At 38.0% G+C, this 26,350-nt stretch overlaps 4 protein-coding genes across 11 annotated transcripts in view; 2 read left to right on the forward strand and 2 right to left on the reverse strand.

Moving 5' to 3' along the window:
• LOC141437013 (transducin beta-like protein 2) overlaps positions 1–8,349 on the reverse strand; it is an 82,202-nt gene extending 73,853 nt beyond the window's left edge. For 2 of the 3 annotated variants that reach the window (XR_012452357.1, XM_074100191.1), the window contains exon 1: positions 7,985–8,349. Coding sequence is in view for 2 of the 3 variants with exons in the window: in XM_074100191.1 (XP_073956292.1) it covers positions 7,985–8,135 (151 nt within the window). In the remaining variant the exon portion in view is untranslated. The remainder of the gene's footprint in view (positions 1–7,984) is intronic. The other variant, XM_074100189.1, reaches the window with a different exon arrangement.
• Positions 8,350–10,921: 2,572 nt separating this feature from the next.
• LOC141436701 (uncharacterized) lies at positions 10,922–19,036 on the forward strand. Its single transcript, XM_074099720.1, has 4 exons — positions 10,922–11,164; positions 17,906–18,047; positions 18,281–18,497; positions 18,948–19,036. Exons 1-4 carry the CDS (start codon positions 11,139–11,141, stop codon positions 18,956–18,958), a joined length of 396 nt encoding a protein of 131 aa, XP_073955821.1. The 5' UTR covers positions 10,922–11,138; the 3' UTR covers positions 18,959–19,036.
• Chchd2 (Coiled-coil-helix-coiled-coil-helix domain containing 2) lies at positions 14,504–16,205 on the forward strand. The gene is made up of 3 exons (XM_074099719.1): positions 14,504–14,680; positions 14,762–14,906; positions 15,617–16,205. The coding sequence occupies exons 1-3, from the start codon at positions 14,634–14,636 to the stop codon at positions 15,857–15,859; spliced, it is 435 nt and encodes a 144-aa protein (XP_073955820.1). The 5' UTR covers positions 14,504–14,633; the 3' UTR covers positions 15,860–16,205.
• Positions 19,037–19,498: 462 nt separating the features above from the next.
• The window catches only part of LOC141436695 (rho guanine nucleotide exchange factor 10-like protein), a 47,464-nt gene continuing 40,612 nt past the window's right edge, over positions 19,499–26,350 (reverse strand). For all 6 annotated transcript variants that reach the window (XM_074099710.1, XM_074099709.1, XM_074099708.1 and 3 more), the window contains 4 exons: positions 25,743–25,954; positions 25,069–25,329; positions 23,917–24,096; positions 19,499–23,280 (listed from right to left, as the gene is read on the reverse strand). In XM_074099710.1, coding sequence (XP_073955811.1) covers positions 21,670–23,280; positions 23,917–24,096; positions 25,069–25,329; positions 25,743–25,954 — 2,264 coding nt within the window. In that variant the 3' untranslated portion in view covers positions 19,499–21,669. The remainder of the gene's footprint in view (positions 23,281–23,916; positions 24,097–25,068; positions 25,330–25,742; positions 25,955–26,350) is intronic.

The raw sequence follows: 26,350 nt of genomic DNA on the forward strand, positions 1-26,350 counted from the left end.
GTCACGCCGACAATGGTAAAATAAATAAATAAATTAGGGTACCTCCCATATACGTAACGTGGGGTTGATTTTTTTTTCTCGACTAACCCTATATGTGGGGTACCGTTGGATAGGTCTTTGAAAACCATTGGAGGGTTGCTAAAACGATTTTTCGATTCAGAGATGCGTTTGCGAAATATTCAACTTTAAATGCAAATTTTCATTAAAATCGAGCCTCCCCCAACTAAAATCTAAACTGTTGTGTTGGATGGAAAAATTTGAAAAGATTCAGTATGTTAGTAAGTAGAATATCAAATTTACAAGGAAAATTATAACGGCTAAGATAGCTTAAGAATTATTAGTAGTTTAAGAGTAAAAATAGGTAACAGCGTAAGGTATAAAATACACCTAAACTTGGAAGATTCCGTACACAGTACGAAATCCTTAGAAAAATACTATTTGATTTTTTCGTAATGGCTACGGAACCCTATCGTGGGCGTGTCCGTCACGCTCTTGGCCAGTTTTTTTAAACTTCAAAAAGGAATTCAGAAATATTTTGTTTCCAAAATCTAAAAAACAAAATTATTTCTGAATTCCTTCTTCCTTCTTAAGTTAAGATACTTTCAAAGTGGAGGTTCATTAAAATATCATTCAAGCTCTAATGATGAGATTTAGAGGTAGGTATCTAATTTTTTTTAAATGGAAAAGTTTTTCAACAATATAAAAAAAATACATCCGAATTGATAACCTCCTTTTTTGTAGTCGGTTAAAAATGATTATTTCATCGCATTCGGAAGTTAAGTGTCATCCATCCAATAGATACGTGGAGTTTCTAATGAATGACGATATGAGTTAGTCACGCTTACTCACATCATCCTCGTAACTGTACGAACTTGAGAGAGGCTATATTTAGATTAAATTATAGAATTCCTGTCCTGTATTCAAAGTAAAACTTTAACAATAAATGGACTTAAGAGTTCGGTTTCAATGACTATGACATCAGATAAACGCTTCCAACGGGACCCTATTACTGAGACTTCGCTGTCTGTCTGTCCGTCCGTCTGTCACAGGGCTCTATCTCTGAAGCCGTAAAAGTTAGACACTTGAAATTTTCACAGATTATGCATTACTGTGGCCGCTATAACAACAAATACTAAAAATAAAAATAAAGTTTCAAATTAAAGGGGGTCGTCATACAAGAAACGTGTTTTAAGCGTTTTTTGGTTACTAGGCGTTATTAGCCGTTGCTAAGGCGACCGAGTCGCAACCTTTAAGTTTGCGATTTTAATTATGTTTTATAAAAGCTTCTATAGTATAATATAGTGACTGTCTGATTGTGTGGTTTATTCGTTTTTGTGCAAAATTAATAAAGCAATTTATGAACCACAAACCTCAATGAAGCCAACTTTGATAAAGCGCTCGCCAAATCCACACCGTATTAATCACTATGCTTACCTACCTATTGTCTTTTACACTAAAAAAAACATACTAAGTATTTAACACTATAACACTATTTACAAGGTTTATAATACAGTTTAAAATTTATTCACACTAGTCGAGCTTCTTATTATTTAATTACACAACATACGAAGTCCGCCGAATTTCCCGCGCGAATGAAGCGAGCTGACAGACATTTTTTTTTAACCGCGCGCGGCGTGTTGCGGGCAACGAATGGCTTCAGAAGCAAACAGCCAGAACCAAAGTGGATGAGAATAATACTTGCACAAGTGCTTACATTTCGGCGATATTTTTAGAAGCTTTTCTGTAGCTTGCCCTGTTTGTTTGTTTATTTATTTATTTATTGTTTGTTTGGGTCAAATCTTGGAAGCTAAATTTGACCCACTTCCAGTGGTCTGATCGACTTGAAATTTTGCATACGTATGTAAATTAGGTGACAATACAATAATCTAGTAGTGACATCTTGGTGGTCCTGCCAGGATCGTCTCTGCAGGAGGGAACTCACCAATAGTTAATAGTACCGACTTAATATTTGGTACAGATACGTAGTTTAGACGACAATGCTAGTACAGTCAACAAATATAATGCATCAAAATATATAAAGTTATTTGACATAAGTTCTAAACGCATAAGCTTGAAATGCATAGTGGTCAAAATATATAATGGTTACAATGCATATTGGTTCTTAGTCATATGGCACAAAATGCATATTTTCATAATGTATACGGTCAAAATCTATACAGTATGTTTTCTATAATGGTTGAAATACATACTAGACACTGAATTTTCACAAAGAAAAATGCATAAGCATATTACAATTCTGGCACTCGCCGGCCGCAGCCGCGGCACGCTCGCTTCGCTCGCTCGGCTCGTGCTTGTTTTGGTCGTAGTTGGACCTAACACGCTCCTCCTCGCTACGCTCGTCGTCGCACCTAAAGTTTCTATTCAATTAATGATCAGACTTTAGTTTAAAATGCAAGGTCTTGTTAGACAACACGGCTTTCGATCAGTCGGTATCTTATAGGTTAGGTTAGAGTTTTGTCCAGGCGCGAAGCGCCTTAACTACGCTGAATAGGAGCTCCGCGAAGCGGAGCTCCGTCGACATTGTCTTACAGTCCTTAATTTATCAGAATTTAGCATGTAAATAGACTGGAGATGATGATGAACCTAGGCATTATATCGTATGTATTTTGACCATTATGAAAAACGTACTTTAGGAATTTTAATTGTTATTTCTTTCAACTATTATATATTCTGATTCTATATATTCTGAAAATATACATTGTGAAGTTATTCATTTTAATTGTATGTATTTCAACCAATATGAAAAACGTGCTTTATGAATTTTGATTAATATTCATTTTAACCATTATATTTTACAATTTCAACCGATATGTATTTTAAATTTATACATTATAATACGTACCCGTTGGATAGGTCTTTTAAAACCATTAGGGGTTTGCTAAGACGATTTTTCGATTCATTATGTTTTTTCCGAAATATTCATCTTTAAAGTGCAAATTTTCATTAAAATCGAGCGTCCCCCCCCCCTCTAAAATCTAAACCGGTGGGTGGAAAAAATAAAAAACAAATCAGGGTGGTAGTAAGTATATCAAAACTTTCAAGGAAAACTATAACGGCTAAGTTTGGAGTAAATAGCAGCCTAAGGTACAAAATATACCTAAACTGTGAAGATTCCGTATAAAACACGCAATCCTTAGAAAAATATTACTTAATTTTTTCGAAATGGCTACGGAACCCTATTTTGGGCGTGTCCAACACGCTCTTGGGCGGTTTTTTTTATACGGTGGCCAGTTACCGTATAGTACAATACAAACATATCAAAATAAACCGAATTTTGGGCACGTATTTGAGTATACCTACGCAAAAGGAGGCCGCACATGAAATAAAAAAGTAAAGTTGATTTACTACTGGTAAAATTAGCATCATGTAGTAGGTCAATCAACTTTTTTACCGACACTAATCTGTCCGCGATATTTTGCAAACAATTGCAGATTTTTGTAAGTAAACATGTTTTTTCTGTAATTTAATAGATGGTGTACATGAAAATTACACCGCTATTAAACCGTGAAATATGTTGTTGGAAGTACGATTTTTTGTAACGCCAGAGACATTTTTGGTAACGCAGGAGATGGCCCACCTACGTAGGGTAGACAGGAATATAAATATTACGTATTATTTAAAACATCATATTGTTTGTATTTATGTTAGGTTCCAAGTGGCAACTGAATGTGCAGCGGCACTATTATGTAAGAAAATTGTTATCATCAACGAGTGAAAGTCGAGTTAAAGTTGGGTTGTAAAACTGATAAATATATTTTTATGACTTTGCACGTAAATAGCTATAATTAACGTGTTTTAATGATCAGTAAAACGTCACAAAAGACAATGACAACTTCCTAGGTACTTCCTACTAACTCTTAAATAAAATTTGCTTGTTTGTTTTAATTATAACTTGTGTTTTTTTGGACAAACTATTTTGAATCAGCATAGGCCAAATGAGATTTGAAGACTCCCTAAACTCGCTTAGGGGGCCATCTTTGGGCTGCGTTGCGTCAACTTACGTCAGACCAATTTGGAACCTTGTCACACTTAATATCTGCTATGCAAATCGCAAATATGTTGTTTTTGTTTCACAAATTGACAGAACCCTCCCCCTAAATATGTGATTTAATTTTAGGATGCCCCCTTAAGAGGCTTTTTAACTTATTAGCTTTAACATATATTTAAGAGACTATCAGTTTGATAACAAAAATACTATGACTACATTCTTAACACAATATTTGTTTATTTGTTTTATTTGTTATTGTAATTACCTTTTTTAAGTGCTGAATTGTTAGTTTTATTACTCTTTAGTTACTAAGCTATGTCTTTGTTTTGAAGAATAAGGATTATATCTATCTATCTAATATATTAAAGCAGTTCAGTCCTACTCCTATTTACCTTTTAGTCTGGTGATAAGTGTCTGGTAACTACTAAAATAGTGATTCAAAATACTTTCACAGATATGAATATTGGGGCAGTTCTAATTGTGCAATAATCTTCAAGGACTTTAGTTATATACAGTCATTCTACAGTGGATAAGAGCTATCAACATTACCTATGCCAATATTATAATTATTGTCTTAAATATTATACAGATAATATGCAAATTACACTCAAAGATAAAAAAAATAACTAAAAGAATTTCTTTGCTCACCCGCGACCTTATATTTTAGTTTATGCAAGACTAGTGTTCACCCGCCGCGACTTCGTACACGTAAATCGTTAGATCTATCCAGCAGCTGAATTGAAATTTCGGGATTTTTTTAAATTCCCGTGGGAATTCCCGAAAATTAAATCGTGGTTTTCATTGACGTTACATTAAAAACAATCTTGTCAAATTTCATGACTCTAAGCCAAGCGGTTGTTGTTTCGAGATTTTATCCGTATCCCGTGGGAATATCGGAATAAAAAGTAGCCTATGTTTTATTCCAGATGTCCGGCTATCTACATACCAAATTTCATCCAAATTCGTCCAGCCGTTTCAGCGTGATAGAGTAACAAACATACTCACTCACTCACAAACTTTTGCATTTATAATATTAGTAGAATATGCATGTTCATGCAGTTCCTCCCCCTCCACACGTAAGAACACACACAAATCACACAAACCCATCTATCACCACCACCACACTACACTGACGCGTTTCGAACTCAACCAGAGCTCATCTTCAGAGCAACACAACCATACACCCTGCTACCAGATGTTAGACTAACATCACTAACTAACATGTTTGAGTCTAACATCTGGTAGCGTAGTGTATGGTTGTGTTGCTCTAAAGATGAGCTCTGGTTGAGTTTGAAATGTGTCAGTGTAGTAAGGTGATGGTGATATATAGGTTTATGTGATTTGTGTGTGTTCTTACAGTGTGGAGGTGGAGGAACTGCATGAACACGCATATATCTTGCATAAACTTAGCTATCATAAGGTTGCAGGTGAGCAAAGAAATTATGTAACGCCTGATTATTGAAACAGAATCTAATTTATTGCAATTAGATTAAAAAAAAACTATAGACAGGTACATACAGACAGTGTACTACAATGTGCAGTTTGCATGCGTTAATCATAATACCTATTCATAAACAAACACCTAGGGTGAATTTAGAACTAAATTACACTAGAACAAAATAATACTTTATGCAGAGGCAGATTTCCCAATAGGCCAAGCAGAGCAAAACTTGGTGATATTTTTTCTTTTTAATTGCGCCTGCTGTTGTTCAATCTCATCGCTTGCAATCTGCCTAGGGCAAAAAGTGATAATAGAGGTATGTACCCATGGTCCAACTAATTTGTCCAATCTGGAAATATTATATTTATTTACATAAATATTATATTTTAATACAAATATAGGTTACTAGCTTATGCCCGCGACTACGTCTGCGCGGATCTAGGTTATCGCGCGGTGGCGCCCTCTACCGGAATAAAAGGTATCCTATGTTGATCCTTGGGGTTTAAACTACCTATATACCAAATTTCATCAAAATCGGTTCAGTGGTTCCGACGTGAAAGGGTAACAGACAGACAGACAGACAGAGTTACTTTCGCATTTATAATATTAGTAGGGATGAGGTAACTTCAGTTGCCTAAAGGACAAAATATCCAGAAAGATGAACTTGGGCGCCCTTGGGCGGGGCTCTGTCGAAAAGCAGTTGGACAAACTATAGTTGGACCACGGGTACATCATGGATAATAGTGCTTAATAAACCATTGATAAACAACTTTTTGTATCAATAATGTGATAAAAATGTCAACAAACTGATCATTAACCAAATAAAATATCAATATTGTTTTAGATTAAAAAAAAAAACATTGCAAAATATGACAATTCTTAATGATGAATCATACATAACTCATAGTCATAATAAACAAATTCACTATAGAATGTACCTTTCACATGTTTACTTCTTGTAACCAGGTTTTAGTGCAAGACAATGTGCCCCATGCCTTGTTTACACAGATGTTTTATTTTTCTGACAAATTAATTTAATGGCATACAATTTTAGCATGAATGTCATGTTATTGTTCTTTGTTATGTACTGTATAAACTTCTTTCAGCAACTGCGTTTCATTTATCATGTTGTTGAAGTTGAATCAAAAATGTAAATGAAAACAAGTTTTTTTTAAATTGAGATTCATGTTATTTTTATTTTTTACTTTTCCATTATGGATACAGTGTCTGATTTGTAGTTGATAAGTAATTTTAATTCAAACTTGCTATTTCAGTATGTACCTACAAAATTTTTTTTGAACTTAATTGATCAAGGTCAATTTGTAGATGTTTACAATTTTCTCCAACATCCCACATCACAAATTTGCTGCATCTTTTGCACATTCATTAAACTCAATCTAATATTGCATAGAATTATCACATAGGCATAGGCCGGAAGAATAACTGCCAGATAAAATTAAACTTTTGAACTGAAACAATTACTTGGCTCAAAGTAACCTGACTGATTCAATAAAATATTTAAAATTATACCTAACTAGAAAATAGTAACATATATCCAATTATAGAATAAAAGACTGATAACAGTGGGAAAAACATATTTATACTGATACAAGTTGTGGAAAGACACATGGCCCTGGTTTTTATTTGACAAGTTACATGTTCCTATGGTTGGGGTTGGGCCAAGCAAGGCCCATCCTTACTTATGTTATTTAAATTTCAAATATTTCAGCACTGAAACTATTGTTATACTCATGTGGTACAAAAAAAAAAAAATATTTAAAAAATGGCAATGGATTATATGAGTTTTATTCGTAAAACATATACATATTTTTTATTATTCCAGTCCAATATTTTCTAAAATTAATACCAACTTTATAGATTTAAAAAAAAATGAAAAATACAGTGTATTTTGTATGGCATTATGTTATCCCAGAGTATAAACAAAAGGTGAAACATTAGGTGCAGAGATATTTGCAACATGCAAGGATAAACAATAGACTTATATTATGAAAAAATCAATCATCAATTCCACTTACTCATATTACATTCATTCAGTTCTCCAACATACATTTGTTGAGATTTTGCAAAAATCTAACATGTAAATTTAGTAGCTTAACATCTTTGGTCACCTCTGTTATGGAAGGGTATAAATAGTAATGCCTCCATAGAATCCAATCAGAAAGACAGCAAGTGAATCCACAGGAGGATAACTTTCAAACTGACTGTAGGTACTTAAAGCATGTTGCAAAAAATGCGAATGAGGACACTTTGAGAACTAACAGCACAGTTGTACAATGCACGCATCTCTAACGCAGATTTTAACAGTTAGTCACGTAGCCCGTGCTCACAGGCTCTTATTCAAAGAAAAACATCGCCGATGTTCGGCACCGAAGCACGCGGTCTCAACTCCGTTCACATCACGTGTATATTGTACAACCTAAGCCAATTTTAACTCGTGACACTGTAGTTTATTATTAACTATGAACATAAGTGAACCTCCTTTTGAAAAATCTTACTACCATTTAAAAACTTGCCTGTTTCTGTCTCCGTTTCATTTTGAACTGCTTCCTCTTTCCTTCTTGCAAAGATGAGCTTGTATATAAAATGTGCTATAGCACAAATAAGAATAGTAATCCCCGCAAGGAGGAATACGTTATAGTTCTGACCGGCCTGAATGTCGCCCATTTTCACTCAAAAATTTGCACAATTTAAATTACTACACAAAACGACTGCTGTTATCACGCGGCCGCCAACTAAATTACTTTACTGTTCTAGGTAACTGAATGAACTGAAGTGAAGTGAGGCAACCGAGCCGAGCGCCGTAGCTAAAAGCGCGCGAAGCATACTTTTTACAACGGAAAAGACAGAGACAGATAGAACACCGGCCGGCTTACGTTTTCATGAAGTGGATCGTGGATCGTGGATTCCATCTTCCTCGTGACATTGACGTTTGACATTACAACACATAGGAGCTGAGTTTATGAAGCTAGCTATGAAGTTTTTAGTTATAACAATAAGCAATATAACACAATACAACATTAAACATTTAATATATGACTATGTACAAAAAATATATAACCTAGCCTAAACTATAAATAAAAAAATCCTCCAAGGTCAGCCGTCACTGAAGTTACTATTACGTATTCTGTGGTTAAAGTCACAATACAAGCAACGTTGGATTTCTCTTGAAGCAACGCTACGTGTACATTGTGTTAAAGTTAAATAAATAATCAGCGTATTAAAAGTAAAAACTACATTGATTAACGAGGGAGATATCACTACGATTACGATTATTATACTAGAGACAAAAATGTACTAAAATGAAATCAATTAATAAAAATGCCCGTTTGTCGACTTCTAGACAAAAAAACTTTATGGATTAAATATACACCTTAAATTATCGTTAATCATTTAAAATTTTCTACATCGTACAATCATTAGCGCGTTTTCAGATTATGCGATCCGATATCAGTATCGGACGCCGATACGATATCGGGGCAAGTAAAATGTATGAAATACTAGCTTTTGCCCGCGACTTCCCCCGCGTGGAACAGTAACTTTGGGAAGTATTTAATTTATTTAGGATAGTTATTTACCCAATAAAAGCACTTAGAAACTTCTATGGTTTACTAATAATAATCTATTTTAAAACATTGCTATAAATATAAACTAATTTTTTTTTTGCTCTTACATCCATCCATCCGTGTTCTTTGGTAAAACATAAATATTTTGCGGGAAGCCACATTTTAACAATACGACGTGTATTTATACCCTGCCAACATAAAAGGATTACTTAATTCATAGTGAACTCTTAACACCTTACATCCTTTATTGTAAGTTAGGAGGGTAGGATTATAATTAAGACCGCATTTTTACTAAGCATAGCTACACCACGGACTTCATTCACTTGTTCATATCATATCTGTGAGCTACACATATTCCCGATAAATATACTTATAGCAATTTGTTTGGAATTCCTTAAGAACTTTCATCCCCATATTTTCAAGTAAATAGGTCGAAATTTGAAAGCGCCGGTACAAATGTTTTTTAGGGTTCCGTTCCTCAAAAGGAAAAATGGAACCCTTATAGGATCACTTTGATGTCCGTCCGTCCGTCTGTCTTTGAAGACCCTTTATCTCGTAAACGCGCGGAGTCGATACTCCGCCTACCGATACTCAATTTCAACTCGATACCGATGTATCGAGTTGAAATTGAAACCCTAAACTCAGGTCAATAGTCCCGAAAGCTGTGAAAAAATCAAACTTCTAAGTCAAAAGGCAAGGCGATCAAAAGCTACAGTCATTAAAAAGGTGTTTCCATGTAAATCGCCTTAACAGAAAAAGTAATAGGGTACTTCCGGTTGTCTTGGAAACTTGGAATTTTGCATAAAGGTAGCTCTTATATAGCACAATAAATAAGAAAAATCTGAAAATTATAATTTTTCATGTCTGACTGTCTGTCAATTAGCCATCTAAAATGACCCCACATTGCGAACATTTTGCTTGAGCTTAGAACGCTCTGCTAACACTGCATCATCCTCTCTGCTAACATCATCTCTCGCAGGTAAAATTTTCAAAAACGCTTGAACAAATATCTGTTTATCTCTTATCACGTGCCCAAATGCCAAGTTTAATAAAAAACCACCGATTTATCTTCGACAATGACGATCTTCCATATAAAGTTTCATCCCCTATTTCATCCCCTCACAGGAAGAATTTTAAAAAACGCGCGAACAAATATCTATTTATCTCTTATCACGTGCCCAAATGCCAAGTTTCATAGAGAACCATCGATTTATCTTAGATAATGACGACCTTCCGTATACATTTTCATCCCCTATTTCACCCCCCCCCCACAGGTCGAATTTTCAAAACAGCTCAAACAGATATCGATTTATTTCTTATTAAGTGCCTAAATGCCAAGTTTCATGGTGTTATCTTCGACAGTGGCGAACTTCCACCTTATAAACTTTCATCCCCTATTTCAACCCCTTAAAGCCTTTTTTCGCGATAAAAGATAGCCTATGTTCTTTCCCAAGGCCTATTCTATCTCTGTACCAAATTTCATCAAAATCGGTTCAGCGGTTTAGGCGTGAAAGCGTAACAGACAGACAGACAGACAGAGTTACTTTCGCATTTATAATATTATATAAAATATAAAATATAAAATATATAAAATATAAATATAAAAATATAAAATATAAAATATAAATAATATAAATATAAATTATATAAAGTATGGAAGTATGGATGATCCGATATTGTATCGGATAATTTGAAAGACGGGTACATGTTTCGTAAATTAATTTTACTTACCCCTATATCTGTATCGCCATCCGATACCGATATCGGATCGGATATTCTGAAAACGCTCTTATATACTCCTCAGTAACATTTTTTTTTCCATGTTCCATCAAAGGCGCCTAGACTACATTATCCTAAAAGCAGGGCCCTGCTTGCAGAATTGCAGTGCTACTGCAATTCACAAAGCTTTCAAAGATCTGGCTCTGAAGAAAATGCGAACATCAAATTATTAAAAAGACAGATAGATCACTTGGCGTAGTCGTTGACAAAAACGACAAAAACTATGAAAGACTTGTCATAAGTACGTTTGGTGTACGTATTTCTGTTTCACATTTCACCCAATAATGAACCACTTTTAACACCCTGACCCAGCACCTTCGGAAACATGCCTGCGCGGAGCAAAAGTCCCAAGTAAGATTTGCAAAATATTACTTTGGCGTCACATTTAGCATTAAAAAATTGGAACAACTAACAGTTCTTTCTGAACATTATCCATTTTTACAGTTCCTTACGTTCCTAACATATAGGTATTACTTATGTATTCTGTGATAAAGGTAACCTTTAAAGAAAGAGGCAAATACGTTTCATCATCACATCACAGCCCTCTGTCTCATGCTCTGCTCATGAGTAGGATACCTATAAGGTCTTTGGGATACCTATACTTGGTTTGGATAGGTATATTATTTAACTAAATGTTTAAACAAACTTCAGCTGCCAGATTTGGGACATTCAAGGATTTTAAACATTTTACTTATTTATCATCCTACTTAATATTATAAATGCGAAAGTTTGTGAGTGAGTGAGTGAGTGAGTGAGTATGTTTGTTACTCTTTCACGCTGAAACGGCTGGACGGATTTGGATGAAATTTGGTATGTAGATAGCTGAACATCTGGAATAAAACATAGGCTACTTTTTATCCCGATATTCCCACGGGATAGGGATAAAATCTCGAAATATCAACCGCTGGGCTTAGAGTCATGAAATTTGATAAGTAGGTAGCTGGACGTTTGAAATAACACATAGGCTACTTTTTATCCCACGGGATAGGGATAAAATCTTGAACTAATAACCGCTGGGCTTAGAGCCCTGAAATTTGGTATGTAGATAGCTGGAAATTATGGAATAAAACATAGCCTACTTTTTATTCCGATATTCCCACGGGATAGGGATAAAATCTGGAAACAACGAAATAACAACCGCTGGGTTTATAGTCATGAAATCTGGTAAGTAGGTAGCTGGACCTTTGAAATAACAAATAGGCTACTTTTTATCCCACGGGATAGGGATAAAATCTTGAACTAATAACCGCTGGGCTTAGAGCCCTGAAATTTGGTATGTAGATAGCTGGAAATTATGGAATAAAACATAGGCTACTTTTTATCCCGAAATTCCCACGGGATAGGGATAAAATCTCGAAATATCAACCGCTGCGCTTAGAGCCATGAAATTTGATAAGTAGGTAGCTGAACATCTGGAGTAAACATAGGCTACTTTTTATCCCACGGGATAGGGATAAAATCTTGAAATAATAACCGCTGGGCTTAGAGTCATAAAATTTGGTATGTAGGTAGCTAGACGTCTGGAATAACACATAAGCGACTTTTTGACCCGATATTCCCACGGGATACCTAGGGATAAAATCTCGAAATAACAACCACTGGGCTTAGAGCCATGAAATTTGGTATGTAGGTAGCTGGACCTCTGGAATAACACATAGTCTATTTTTTACCCCGATATTCCCACGGGATAGGGATAAAATCTTGAAATATTAACCGCTGAGCTTAGAGTCATGAAATTTGGTATGTAGGAAGCTGGATGTCTAAAAAAAACATAGACGACTTTTTGACCCGATATTCCCACGGATACCTAGGAATAAAATGTCGAAATAACAACCGCTAGCTTAGAGGCATAAAATTCGGATGTAGCTAGCCGTATGTCTGGAATAACACATAAGTACGCTACTTTTTATCCCGATATTCCCACGGTATAGTTTTGTAACTAAGGGACCCCATACATCCCTGTATTATTATTATTTTGTATTTTTTTCTTTAATTGTATACTGTAGTTTTTATGTATTTTATTTGTAATTATTTTATTTTGAAAAAATGACTTTCTGCCAAGTTTCTTGCGGCGCATTCTTCTTGGCAATGATGGTCTTTCCGAAAGCGCTGGTAGTATAAAAATTACGTGTAAAAGTGCCCATTGCGGCCTATTTACTGAATAAATGATTTGAATTTGAATTTTGCATTTGAATTTGGATAGGGAAAAATTTTGAAACTTCAGCATTGGGTTTAGAGAGTCTTGAATTTTGTACAGTTATTCACATCACAACCTCAATGAAGACCACGATATAAATTTTGGAAATTTCCAGGGGAATTTTGTAAAATCCCGAAAATTTCAATTGCAGCTACCACACCGAATAGTTTACGCGTGCGAGCGAAGCCGCGGGTAAAAGCTAGTTGTACTATAAACTAGTGCATTTCAATAAAGAAATGTAAATGTTTAAATAGTTTAATAGGTGAATTTCAATAAAGACGCCAATTGACGTTGTTTTGTTTAAATTTAGTTAAATACCTATCCAAACCAAGTATACAGACTAAATAAAGTTAAACCACAGAATAAGTAGGTACAAGTTAAACATTGGCGCCAGACTACTTCACTTAATATAGGTATTATTGTAGGTAACGGACTTCCACCTCCGCTTAGGGTATGCCATACATAGACATATACTACTTACTTCCTCTGAGGGGTACAGGCGCACGAGCAACTTTTGTCTCCGCAATTATTTTGTTTCTCACATCAATTCTATGGATAGTTCGCGTCGCTACGTCCATAGTTCCATACTAAGCCATAGACTTGATGTGAAAAACAAAATAGTCGCGGAGACAAAAATTGCTCGTGCGCTATGCTTATTGTTTATTAAGCTCTATTAAATACAGTAGGAAACGTAAAACGTCAAACCGTCCTCACGTTACTAACGCCATCTAGCGATATTTCGCCTCTGTGAAAACCCTCATTGTTAGAGGAGAGGGTTATCATTTATCATGATCATGACGTGATAAAATTAAACCTTCCACATGGTGGATTGATGACATAATGAAAATTGCAGGACCCGTTAGCTACTGATTGCTCAAAACCGATCTTTGTGTGTGACTATCATATAGTTCGGTCCTCTGTTTCCTAACCTTTAAGATATTTAATATTTTTTTAAAGCTTCAAAGCACTCTAGAACCCCACGGAGCACGGACTAAGGGTGTCGCACTGATTATACGAATTATATTGAAGTTTGTTGTTTCTTCGCAACAAGAGACCTCTAAGATTTTGTTGATTCTGTCAAAAGTAAAAATATTAAAAAGTATCCTGTCTCATATGTTTGTTTGTACATTGTATGATTGTGTAATTTGGCTTAAAAGCTCATTTAACTAGGTACTTTCCGTAACTGCAACTACGACCTCCATTTAATTATATAAAACGAATAAATCCCAAACTTTTGTTTTTCCTTTTGTACGATAAAGAGTATAAACAAATAAACAAACAAACTTTTTAATACATATTTTGAAATTTATATTGATGAACGCATCTTATTCAAAGATATTTTGAACGATTCCTAGCATGACATTTGGTTTGATGTTATGTTGGCAGCATTATATATTTTGTCTCTTTTTATTACATAAAGTAAATACAAGATAGCGATATTCGAGTGCGAGAATTCCAATCTCAAAATTTCTAGAACGAAAGTTGACATTTTGACTTGACGTAAGTTGTCTGATTTGAATTAGAATCATTATCACTCACAATCTGTCGAAGCGAACGCGAGTGACTCGTGAAATTGGTAAAGAAATTTGTGATTGCGCTTAATCACTTTCAAAAAACGTGAAAATGCCACGACGTGGACGTTCAGCAAGCCCGCCGCCGGCGCCAAGAAGGTAATATGTTGAATAATGCATTAATTTAGATTGTTTTATAAGTGATGGTTAGTTCTGTTAACCTCTAAAGTGTTTTTGTAGAGCTGCGCCAGCACCTGCCCCGAGCCGTGTCCCGGCTCCTGCACCGCCATCGGCGGCTGCCCCGATGACCGCCCAGCCGCAACAACCCTCGTTGTTCGGTCAAATGGCAGCTACGGCTGGTGGAGTTGCGGTCGGATCAGCAGTGGTGTGTATCATGTTGTTACGTAAACAAGTGACAATCTTCATATTAATGTGATTTTCCGCTGAATTTATATACGAAATATAGATTTCATAACTATTCGCGAAATTGCCATAGTCTCGTGTTCTGTAAGACTTGAAATGGCAAGAAGCCAAATAAATGGATCAGATCACATGTGACGTTATAACACCACTCAATTTGTCTGATAATATTAAACATGATTTGCACTATATTTTTGTTATTTTAATGCTGTAGTAAATATTCAGTGATATATTTTTGTATTTTTTCATAAATATTAAACAGCATTGCAATATGATGGATGTTAATAAATTTTTTCTTTTTAATTGTATTTAGCACATTCAGTTTTTAATAAGAACTTGCAGATTTAACTTCTATTAACTCTGATACTAATTTCATCATCTTGATAACAGCCAACAGGCCAGCAATCTTTTTTTCTCTTAAACTGCACTGGTTGATAAAACAATAGTGAAACAGTGGGAAACGGATGTAAAGGGATTTATATATAAAAAATATTTTTATGTAAAACGTGATGTTTACAATAAACATTGGCACATTAATTTAGTTTTTGCTGTTTTATATTGTACTCTGGGTGCTCATGGCCTGATCTAAAGGGGTGCAAGCTGGACATTTATTCAGAGGCAAAAAATGGTCTTTGGTGTTATGGTCTGTGAATTAAAGGCAGTAATTTGTTGCAGGGTCATGTGGCCGGTCATGCTTTAACTGGCATGTTCAGCGGTGGCAGCAGTGAGCCCGCGCAGCAGCAACAGCAGCAGGCGGCTCCACAAGCAGCTGGCTATAACCAGGGCCAGCAGCCTGCCGGCCCGTGCGCCTGGGAGATCAAACAGTTCATAGAGTGCGCGCAACAGCAGCACGACCTCTCACTCTGTGAGGGCTTCAATGAGGCTCTACGCCAGTGCAAAGTGCAACACCACTTGTAAAATACTTATAGGTGCCCATATTTTATTTTGTAGAAATTTTTAACCATCATGCTATATTTTTTTAAAAGGTCACTAACAGCCTTATACAAGAAATGTTCACATTCTGTTTTTTTCGTAAGAGGCTACCTCAATATAAAAACTTTCTATTTCGACAGCCGCATGGGGCACCTACCAAGTAGTTTTTATTGATTTAAACATATCTTGTGTTTTAGCAAATTTTTGCATTCTGTTGTTATTGTTTTAAGACAATTGTGATGTAGACATATTATTTACAATTTATCAGTTAAATTGATTTACGTAATTTAGATATTATATTACAGACAATAAATAAAAAAACCAACCCCAATTTTGTTTCATTTTTTAGACTTGTTGAATAGTCTGCCCAGGCACAGATCAGATTTATGTTAACACATTCACTGCCACCGACGCACATATGCGTTTTCGAAACTTCACCCAGTGCCGCTGTCATAATTATTCATACATCTTGAACGCACATGTGCGTCGGTGGCACCTGTGTAAGTCAGGTGGCAGTGAATGCGTTATCTAAATGTGGATAAAGAACAAAACTTATACATTACCATAAATATATTATATTTGTTCCCTAAATGGCAGATTACTTAATAAAATTTGTTTGTTGAAAGAACAACTGCATTATTTACATCACTGGCCAAGAGGCAAAATAAATGTGCCTCATGGACGTAACAGTAAAGTCGCGCGTGAGGCACATGCGCCTCATGGGACAGGGAACCTGTTAAACTTGGCTAAGAACCTTCTCCATTAAACTATGACAAAGCAAACATGACAACCTGCACTGTAGTCTACTCGTGACCACGGCCACTACAATGTGGTCGAAACGTCCCCTTAGGCCACTTGGTCCGATCGGTTTATCCGATTGATCGGACGACGAATATTTTTTTTTACTGTTGGTTCGATTGATCGTATAATGAGGATTTCTCAATCTACTAATCGAATGTTTGTGTCGACCAATCGATCGAACCATGAGACTTAAAATTCCTCGTTCTCTGACCACACAACTTATTATTATTAACAAACTAGCTGTTGCCCGCGGCTTCGCGCCGTTGTCATTTTTATATATTTTCTTCCATAAAAACCTCCTGACAATTACGAACACAACAAAAAAAGAATTAGTGAAATCGGTCCAGCCGTTCCCGAGTTTTGCGCTTAGCAACACATTTTACGATTCACTTTTATTTATACAGAAGAAGAAGATAGATAACGTTGGAATTTGGAACAACTGCATACCTATATATATAGATGAGTCTTAGAATTTTCTCATCAAGATGTGGACTTTTATGTGGCGTAGCGTAGCGGCTAAACCTACGTAGTCATAAGTTCATAACGGTCACATGATTTTAGTCTCAATTTCAAGGACTTTTGCGCAGTTACAATTGAACATAGTCATGCATTTAGGCAATAATATCATTGTTTATCCCGTTCTTTTTGCACTTTGATAACTAACTATTTATAGATAAGATAGATATTTTTCAATGACCTTTGTGTTCCAAGTTGATGTTGTACGTTCACTACGCCTACTATTTAAATAAAGCGAAGTCAAGCGAATTGCCATTAAATTTACTCAGGAGCATAGGCGCCTGCAGGATTATTATATTTTCCGGAGAGTCCATTGCATCTGCATATAGGAAGGTATACATATTTATAAGTTTAATATTGTACCTTAATCTTGTCCCGTGTTTTCTTTTTACGCCAAGAGGGGGCCCCCCGGACTAAGGGGAGAGGCCCCAACTGCAAAAAAAACTGGAATACCTAACCACAGGCTGTAATTAGTTTATTCGAAGTTTAAGGATAAAGACGGCTTTCCTCACAATCTGTCTCATTTTATAATAGGTATTTGTAGGATTAATAGATTCTTTTGTAACAATGGCTTCCCTGCAAAGCAATTTACATTGTATAGCTCCTACATAAAAAAGGTTGCACAAAGAAAAAGTGCAAAGTATAAAGGCGGACTTTTCCTTGAAGGTTTCTCTGCCAGTCAACCTTTGTCCCACTTATCCATTTAATACACAGCACTTCCCGCTCCCGGTACTCAACGGGGGAGCGACGCGCGCCGGCACACCCGCCGCCCATCATCGTGCAGCCGATGCCACGAAGTTCGGTCTTCAAAGATGCGGCTGCAGTCGCTGGAGGTGTTACCGTTGGGACAACTATGGTATTACAAGACACATCAATTCTTTTTTAATGTTTTTTATTCTGGACTGGACTATGGAACAACCCGTAACCGACCGGTCGTAATTTGGCGGTAAAAGAAAACTCTTTCATTATTTAAAATTAATTGATGCTACTTAAAAACCTGATATTTTTTTCTGTTAATAAGAAAGGTTATTCATATCGATAAAAAAGTTTGAAGCGTTTCTAAAATTTTCATCCATTCCTCATTGTCAGGGTCACTTGGCAGGCGAGGCATTAGCCAGCCTCTTCGGCGGGCGGCGGCGCCGGGAGGTGGAAGAGGCGCTGCCACGGGACTACCGTCTGGAACAGCCCCCGTCGGGGCCCTGCGCGTACGAGATCGCCTCGTTTCTACAGTGCGCAACCGCCCATGACAGCCTCACCGAGTGCGCGGCATTCAGTGAGGCACTTAAGAACTGTAAAAAGCGAAACGGTAAGTACCCTTACTGGGGTCTCGAATAGCTACCTAAATAATGTGCTGTTGATTATGTACAACGTTCCAGCTAATAACTGAATTCTAAACTTTTAGCATTACAGGCTTTTGGCAAGTTTGAAAAAATATTCCTAACGGTTAGATATATTACACACTCGTAACATTCATATAGTATATAACAATTTTGTAGATAATGTTTGATATGAGACAATGCCATTTTACCTCTTCAGCTTGCCTGGATTCAAACTATTGTGGTTTGCCGACTGTACGTTTTCTTAAAGAACCGCATTCTAAATCATGCATGTCACAAGTTGGCGCTCAGCGCTCACAGACAAAAATCCTTTGGAAAATATTCAAGGAAACCATATCGAAAAAGTAACAAATTTGGAGTTGAAATAACAAATACTCCAAAAAAACCAATCATAATATTCAAGGACTTTGTTGTTGCAGGGCTCCCATGATCAAAACCAAGCAATTATCCGCAACCACCCAAAACCACCAACCGTATCTGTTTCATGACATAGACCTGTACAAACTTACCGTAGTTTTATTTAACCTATCAAGCTCTAGAAGTGCAACCTTATGTATACTCACTAGGTACTCCAAATGAGTTGAATATAGAGGGTAGGAATAAAAATTCAAAAACCTTTTCCTATTTTGGCTTTGCAAACTGAAGGCAAGAGTTATGTGGGTAACTTACGCAATGGGTAAGTGTACGCATTTACATTCGGAATGAAATGTATGGGATTGCGTACACTTACCCACTGTGTACACCCCACATGACTCAATACCTGCATACATAGTTTAGCTTTTAGCTTTAAAAGATTTGCAACTATAGAACTGAAACAGAGCTCAAAATGGCACTAAATGTATCAGTTCTAATAGAATCAATGAATCCTACTCTCCTATTCCTACGACCGCAAAAACGCACTACATTTGTTTTTTTGTCCGTGGAAGCTCTATGTTGAGACGACGAAATTAATGAATAATGAAACAAGATATACAGTGTATATAAAACTTAAAATTTATTTACACAAAGTACATAATGTTGTGACGTTTTGCAGATAAATATAAATATAATTATTGTATTCAACGAAAAAAAAAACGTGGTTTTCATTTGAGAATTAATAATAGTTACTCGAGGTTTTTTCTGTTTCCAGATCCTGTTTTTACATAAATTATGTTAACTTAATATAATCATTATTTCATTCAAACCTCACATAAAGACCTTTTCTCTAAAAACGGAACAAAAGTTAAACGTGAGATGAGAAACCCATTTTATTTACATTAACATAATTAAATTTATTTCTGTACATGTTTTGTAATAAGTAAATCAGATATTTTACAATTTGGCACATTGAATACTTCGGAGAGGGATTTTGTGGGCGCAGGGATAATAATTCGGCGTTTCTAATATACTTAATGCCTGATTAATTCTTTGGATTTGGTTGTACCCATGAGTGTGGGAACCGTCTGAGCAGACCACATAGCCAAGGCGCTTCGAACGTTAATCGATGTACATTACGAGCGAAATTCTATTCTCTCAAGCGAGAAATAGAATACGCTGTCGTTGGGCAGCGATTACACTGAATATACGCGTTTGGGTGGTTCAGATTTCATCACCGACCGCTATCTAGCGACTAACAATAAACTGACAAATCAACTAATGTGCAAAACATCAACGCTAAAATGAACACAAAGCCCTAAGGCAATAACGTTTTATCAAAATCAGGCACATTTGAGGATAATTAGTTCAATTATCTACTGGCTCGACGTATGTTTCTAATGTTACAATATGTTTTATGTATTGACGTCTACGAAAAAGAGGAAATTCATTTACAACATGTTTGACAACGTTGAAGAAGTTAGACATCAAAAGATAACTAACTTTAGCCAGATTATTTTGATGATAATGAATAATAGAACGGCATTCATTGAACAAACAGAACTAAAGACATAACATTAAATATACAGCACTGTTAACAGAGAAAGATTCGTTCGAATTGTCGTACGTTCGCCTTAATCACTAAAATTTAACTAAAGTATACTTTAACGCTTAAGCTAAATCAGTCTAATTCTTAAAGCGACATTAAACATATGTCCAACAATAAAGCTTGAACGAATGCTATAATCATCACACTGGAAATTTATTAAGGCCACTAGTTCCATAGTACAAGTTGAAAATCGAGCATACAATACTAACAATTCATCAGAAAAATATTTTTTATATTACGTATTTTTAATCCGGACAAATTATTACACAATATTCTTTACAAACAAAATTATCCTACGTTAATATGGCGGATTGTTAAGTAATTACATGAAATTAAATTCACAATGTCATTTTTGAAGTATGAATAATAACATTTAAATTATTTATATAAAAGCTCAATAATAGTTAGTGATCGTGATTTTTCAATGAAAATACTTTTTTTGGTTCTAAACGGTGCAAATGAACAATGTCGGTTAGTACTGTTTTAGAGCATTTGTGTGCGTATTATAAATTTATATTTAACACATTCTGTTCAATATATTTTGCATAATCATTCTCGTATAAAATTTGAATATAAAACATCACAAAAATAATGCACCAGCGCTTACACGATACAAGTACACGATGTAAACTTCGAGTCAACTGGCAACAGAGTTGACAGTGTCGAAAAATAATTTAAAGCTTATCACAATAACTCGCGCATAGGCGAATCGCATCCCACCCAAGAATAAACTAATTTACTTATCCCCCTTATTATTAAAAATAATTAAATCATAGTTTAGCGTAACATTTAAAGCATGCAGTCAAACATTAACTAATTAGATAACCATATGAAAAAGCAGCTTGTCGGTCGAGCTAAACACTGATGTATTTTTGAATAGTAAGCGGGACTTATTTTAGAGAAGTTCGAATTTGTTTTTATTTTACGACGTAAACGTATCAGTTTTTTTAATCCAATTATGCTTCCAAATTGCAGTCCAAATATGAGTTTTGAGGACGTATTAATAATAGCACGATAAATTTAAATATGACACAATATAAACATGAATCTAACTTCGAGTCGATTCGCACACGTTTTCAAGGGTTTTAGTGTCAGCCGGTGACGGTAGCTTGAATTTTATAGGGGTGTGCGAATCGATTCCAAATCAGGAGTCAAGGAACGGGCGTGGCGAGTTCAGGTCACAAACGCATTTCCCAGAGTATGAGGTGGGCGTCTTTCGGGTTTGGTTCCGCGGCAGGAGCCGGCCTCTCAGCCGCGTCGGCAGTTTGCCGCCAGTCCACGTAGCCTCGTCCGCCGACCACCGTCACTACTGACCTCCTCGCCGCGCTCTCTCCTACGTAATCCGCACCGCGTAAACTCCGTGCGGCTGTTTTACTTATGCTGCGTTCGGGAATAGTTATACCTATGGATCGCTCGGAAGCGCTCGACGAATCGGGCGTTGAAACAGCAACAGGCGCCAGGCTGGCAGCTCCGGACGCACCTGAACTAGTCCGTGAAACTCCTCGTAGCGCCATGGATTCCTCGCTGCCTGACGACGTGCAAAGGCTAGAGGCACGGGAGTCCACCGACCAGCTCGATAGATCCAGACTCCTCGGCCGGCCGGCTCTCATACGGAGCCGTCGGTCGAGCGTGCTAACTCTGAACGGAATAGCTGCTAATTCGGGGTCGCTCCGCCGTAACGCTTCTCCCCCTGAACCGCTAACGTCACCTTCCCCAGCACAGTCTTTCACGAACATAAGGTCTCCGTATAAACCATACACGTCGCATGCATTGAGGTTGGCGCATTTAGGTAGTGTTTTGCTGAGGCGCACGTCTCCTGGTTTCTTGCGACGCACGACGGCAGATTGCACGCGTTGCGGCCGATACGGACTCAATTCCTCTGATACCCGCCTTTCTAACTTTGGTTTCTCACCGTCTTCTTTCGAAGATTCCTCCTTGTATTCGTGAAGAATGTTGTTTTCGGACAGTGCGGTTTGGTAAGCGCGTGCATTGGAGAGATTGCGTCGTACCACGTTGACGTCGACGTCCCTCGTTTCAGGTAGTAACGGCAGCATGAAAGTGACTGGGCCCGCGTGAGCGTGGTAGGAGACTCCCATATGTCCGCCGATGAGAGGCAAGCCCTCGAGTTTGGGGAGAGGCACGGTGACACTAACTCCGGCCGTCGTGCCGACCCAGAGTAACCCATGCCCGGCTAGTAGCGCGGAAACGTGTGCCGGTTTGCTTCCTTCTCTAGCGCCTATCGTCCTTGCTACGTCAGCGGCGATGTCAATATTCTGTAAATGTTCGAACGTTTCCGCGTGATACAAACTCACGAATGTGGACTCCGTGCAAGCTGTCCATAGACCTACACCGGAATGTGCTAAATACCGTACCGAGCGATCGCCGTCACCTTTTAACTCTAGTATGCGCAGTATTTCAGCGGTGAGCGCGTTTATGGCGAAGACTCTTCGGCCGCAGGAGGCGTAGACGATTCCGTCGACGGATAGGACGCAGTGGACGGGTTTGTCACCGAGTTCTATGGCAAGGGGTTCTTGGAGGGCCCAGGAGTCGTCGTGGTTGCGGCGGTAGACGGCCACCCGACCATTAGCCAGGCCTACGAACATGGCGTCGCAGTGGTATTTGATTTGCGTGACGGGTGCCACCGTGTGTACCTCTGCTAGTTTCTCCTGCTTCTCGGGTTCTACGCCAGAGAAGATGATCAGCTTTTTGTCGTCAGTGCCGAGCCACACTGTGTCGCCGCACAGCGTGGTCACTTGACGCGTCCCTTTGGCGTACTCTATTGAGGTTACCTGCAAATTATGTGAACGTTAGACATGCGAGTGTTAAGGTATGGATTCCGAAGGTGATCGCAGACCGCTATCTGTAGACTGTAGCGGCAGACAACAGGACTTGTATGAAATACATCCAAAAGATCGCCGGCAACGGATGCGATGGCAAGCGAGAGTGTCGCTGCCAGTACTGTCGTCTACGGTCTGCCGTTGCAGTACCGCAGCTTCGCAATGAGCGATCTGCTCGGAGTGATTTTGTAACCTAATAGATCTGGCTGTAATCAATCTGGGGGCACGAAGTCGAGCAAAACAAAAACAAAGGCACGGCCGTACCATACTTTTCTCGAAGCCATTCAGGCTATTTTCAACATTGATATTTCGGGATTTTACTAAATTCTCATAGGATTTTTCGGAAATTCGTCCGAAATATGTCATGACATATGTTTCTAAACTTAACGGTTATTTGGGACTTTACATTTACCTATGCCCGGTCCCATGAAAATACCTGATATGAAATACTTAGTGTTATTTCCAAGATCCAGCTATCTGTATAGCGCGAGTAAAAAAAAGATAATCTCGGTTTACTCCTCCACACACGACAATGAACAAAGATATCGCATATTCGAAGAGTAGATGGTTCGTGGAGTGACGCGTTACCTTGGTGTCTATCAGCTGCAGAGTGACGAGCGTCTTGAGCTTGGCGGCGCGGTGCGTGAGCACGGCCACGTGGCTGTCGCCGCCGGCGCCGGCCGTGCACAGCCAGAGCAGCGAGCGCGCGCGCCGCATCGACGCGCCGCGCCCGCCGCTAGAGCTCGTGTAGAAACATCCGCACCGCACCTGTGACCATACCATCATAATCAAAATCAAAACGTTTATTCTGTAAGTAGGCCACAAAGGGCTATTTTAGGGTCTCCCCAAACATATCGACACGGAATCGGCTTAAGCCGATCAAAAAACTGTTTATGTCCACGCAATAAGAGCGAAAAAGACGTCGATCGGCTCGGCCGACGCGAAACGACGTTTAACTTTCTTTTTCGCTCTTATTGCGTGGACATAAACAGTTTTTTGATCGATAGATGTGGAGAGACCTTTACATTACATGCCACTTTTTTATACTACTACTACCAGCGCCTTCGGAAAGGCCAAGAAGAATGCGCCGCAAGAAAGTTCATCAGCTGGAAGATGTCCACTGCTGAGCAAAGGCCCTATAAAGTGCCCTCTTATAACGCCACAATGGGACACACTATACCGCCACAATACCGTAGTCTCTTAAGAAACATTCGGTCTTTGAAATAAAAAAAACGTGAAATCTATATTTATTTTATTTTACAGTCAATTTTAATAATAATAAAAAGGAGAAAATATAAGGCGCGCTGAGCTTCTAGCGCATTTACCTATTGCACATTTAATGCCTAGCTGTATCATTACTACTATATGAGGTCTATTAAATGAGCTCTGGTTGAGTTCGAAACGCGTCAGTGCAGTGTGGTGGTGGTAATAGTTGGGTTTGTGTGATTTGTGTGTGTTCTTACAGTGTGGAAGTGGAGGAACTGCATGAACACACATTTCTTGCATAACCGTAGCTATGATAAGGTCGCGGGTGAGCAAAGTAATTGTTTTAGTTCATTGATATGGACCTCCGCAAAGTAACGACTGATTCAATTAATTGTATAACCTCTTTAAGTAAGTCCTGCGTGTGTCAAATTGGACAGGACAATCGATGATCGTATTTTAATTAAAAAATACTGGTCTGGACTGTGTAGACGCCTAGCAGGAGAGTGGAAACTGCAGATAAACAGTATTACGCACCTCAGTCAGGTATTTGGAGGAATGTACAGGCGTGGCGGCGACGAACAGAGGCATCTTGTGGGCAGGGGGGTGCTGCGGCGCGGGCAGACGCCACGCGGGCGAGTTGGCCGAAGCCTGGGCCAGCTGCGCCAGCCGCAGCTCGGTCGCCCAGGCTAGGCGGGCGCCGGGCTCGCTCGCGCGGAACGTCACCGGCTCTTCGCGGCCGCGAATCGTCAGTTGTAAGCAGCAGGAGTCCACCCACGCCATTTCGTCGTCTTTTTTCTGTGGGATTAAACGATTTATAAGCTGGATACAAATGAGAAGGCGCATTCGCTTGAATGAATAGATAACAATAGCTATCCTTTTGTTGAATTATTCGAGAGCAACTTCTCGCTACAGAGTCGCTCATCGAGCAAAGAGCTAGTTCTTGGACTAATCTACATATAACTTGTATAGATTTTAAGATTGGACCGAAATATTTTAGCAAGTAGTCAGGTAAGTTTGACTGTATGTCCTTGTAAATATTTTTCGGGACTTTTTGATTGTGGTTGACACATGTTTCCATACATTGATTGTACCGCGTCAAAGGCGTGACTACATTTGGAATCAAGTCAAACTTACCCAAACCTCTACTGAAATATTTCAGAACACAGTGCATTTCTTCTCTTGATGAGTAAACAGGTGCATCCTCTTACTTGTATACTCTGCTGTATATTCTGCAGTAGAGTCTTAAACATCTCCGGCGCTAGTTCGTGGTAGGGCGTCTTGAGGGAAGCAGCGAGGTCAGCCATGCGAGACACAGCTTCGTAGTCGTGCATCAGAGCTGACATCTCGCTGCAGAGGGAGTCGCCCGTGGAGGAGAGAGTGCTGCTAGAGTTTGAGCGAAGACTACCGCTGCGGTTCATGCCTGGAATTGGCAGTTTTTGGGTATTGTGAAAAGTAAAAAAAAACGAATTCCTAACGCCAACGCACACAGCGACCGCCTGAGACTAGAAGAGGATCAAATGGAGCGGCGGCGGCGTGGCTTGGGGGTAATCTGTTCACCATCGCTTGAGACTTTCCTAAGTTACGTTAAATACCATGGAATTTTTATGGGTTGTCCTGTAACCAATAGGTATAGAATTATTGGCTGTAATTTTTTTTTTCAATAATTTAGGCGCAGTAGTTCCGGAGATAATGAAGTAGGAGGAATGATAAATTTTCGCCCATTTTCTTAAATAACTTCAAAACAACTTGTATAATTCTCAAAAGAAAGCTCTTTTATTTGATAAGTATGTCAGATAATATTTTACATGAATATGAT

Source organism: Choristoneura fumiferana, chromosome 17 (assembly GCF_025370935.1).
Source record: "Choristoneura fumiferana chromosome 17, NRCan_CFum_1, whole genome shotgun sequence".
Taxonomy (NCBI): domain Eukaryota; kingdom Metazoa; phylum Arthropoda; class Insecta; order Lepidoptera; family Tortricidae; genus Choristoneura; species Choristoneura fumiferana.

Coding starts and splice junctions, on each gene's coding strand:
- LOC141436701 (XM_074099720.1), top strand. CDS start 11,139: ATGCCTGCGCGGAGCAAAAGTCCCAA. Junction 11,165..17,905: donor GCGCGGAGCAAAAGTCCCAA/GTAAGATTTGCA, acceptor TTTAATACACAG/CACTTCCCGCTCCCGGTACT. Junction 18,048..18,280: donor TTACCGTTGGGACAACTATG/GTATTACAAGAC, acceptor CCTCATTGTCAG/GGTCACTTGGCAGGCGAGGC.
- Chchd2 (XM_074099719.1), top strand. CDS start 14,634: ATGCCACGACGTGGACGTTCAGCAAGCCCGCCGCCGGCGCCAAGAAG. Junction 14,681..14,761: donor CCGCCGCCGGCGCCAAGAAG/GTAATATGTTGA, acceptor GTGTTTTTGTAG/AGCTGCGCCAGCACCTGCCC. Junction 14,907..15,616: donor TTGCGGTCGGATCAGCAGTG/GTGTGTATCATG, acceptor AATTTGTTGCAG/GGTCATGTGGCCGGTCATGC.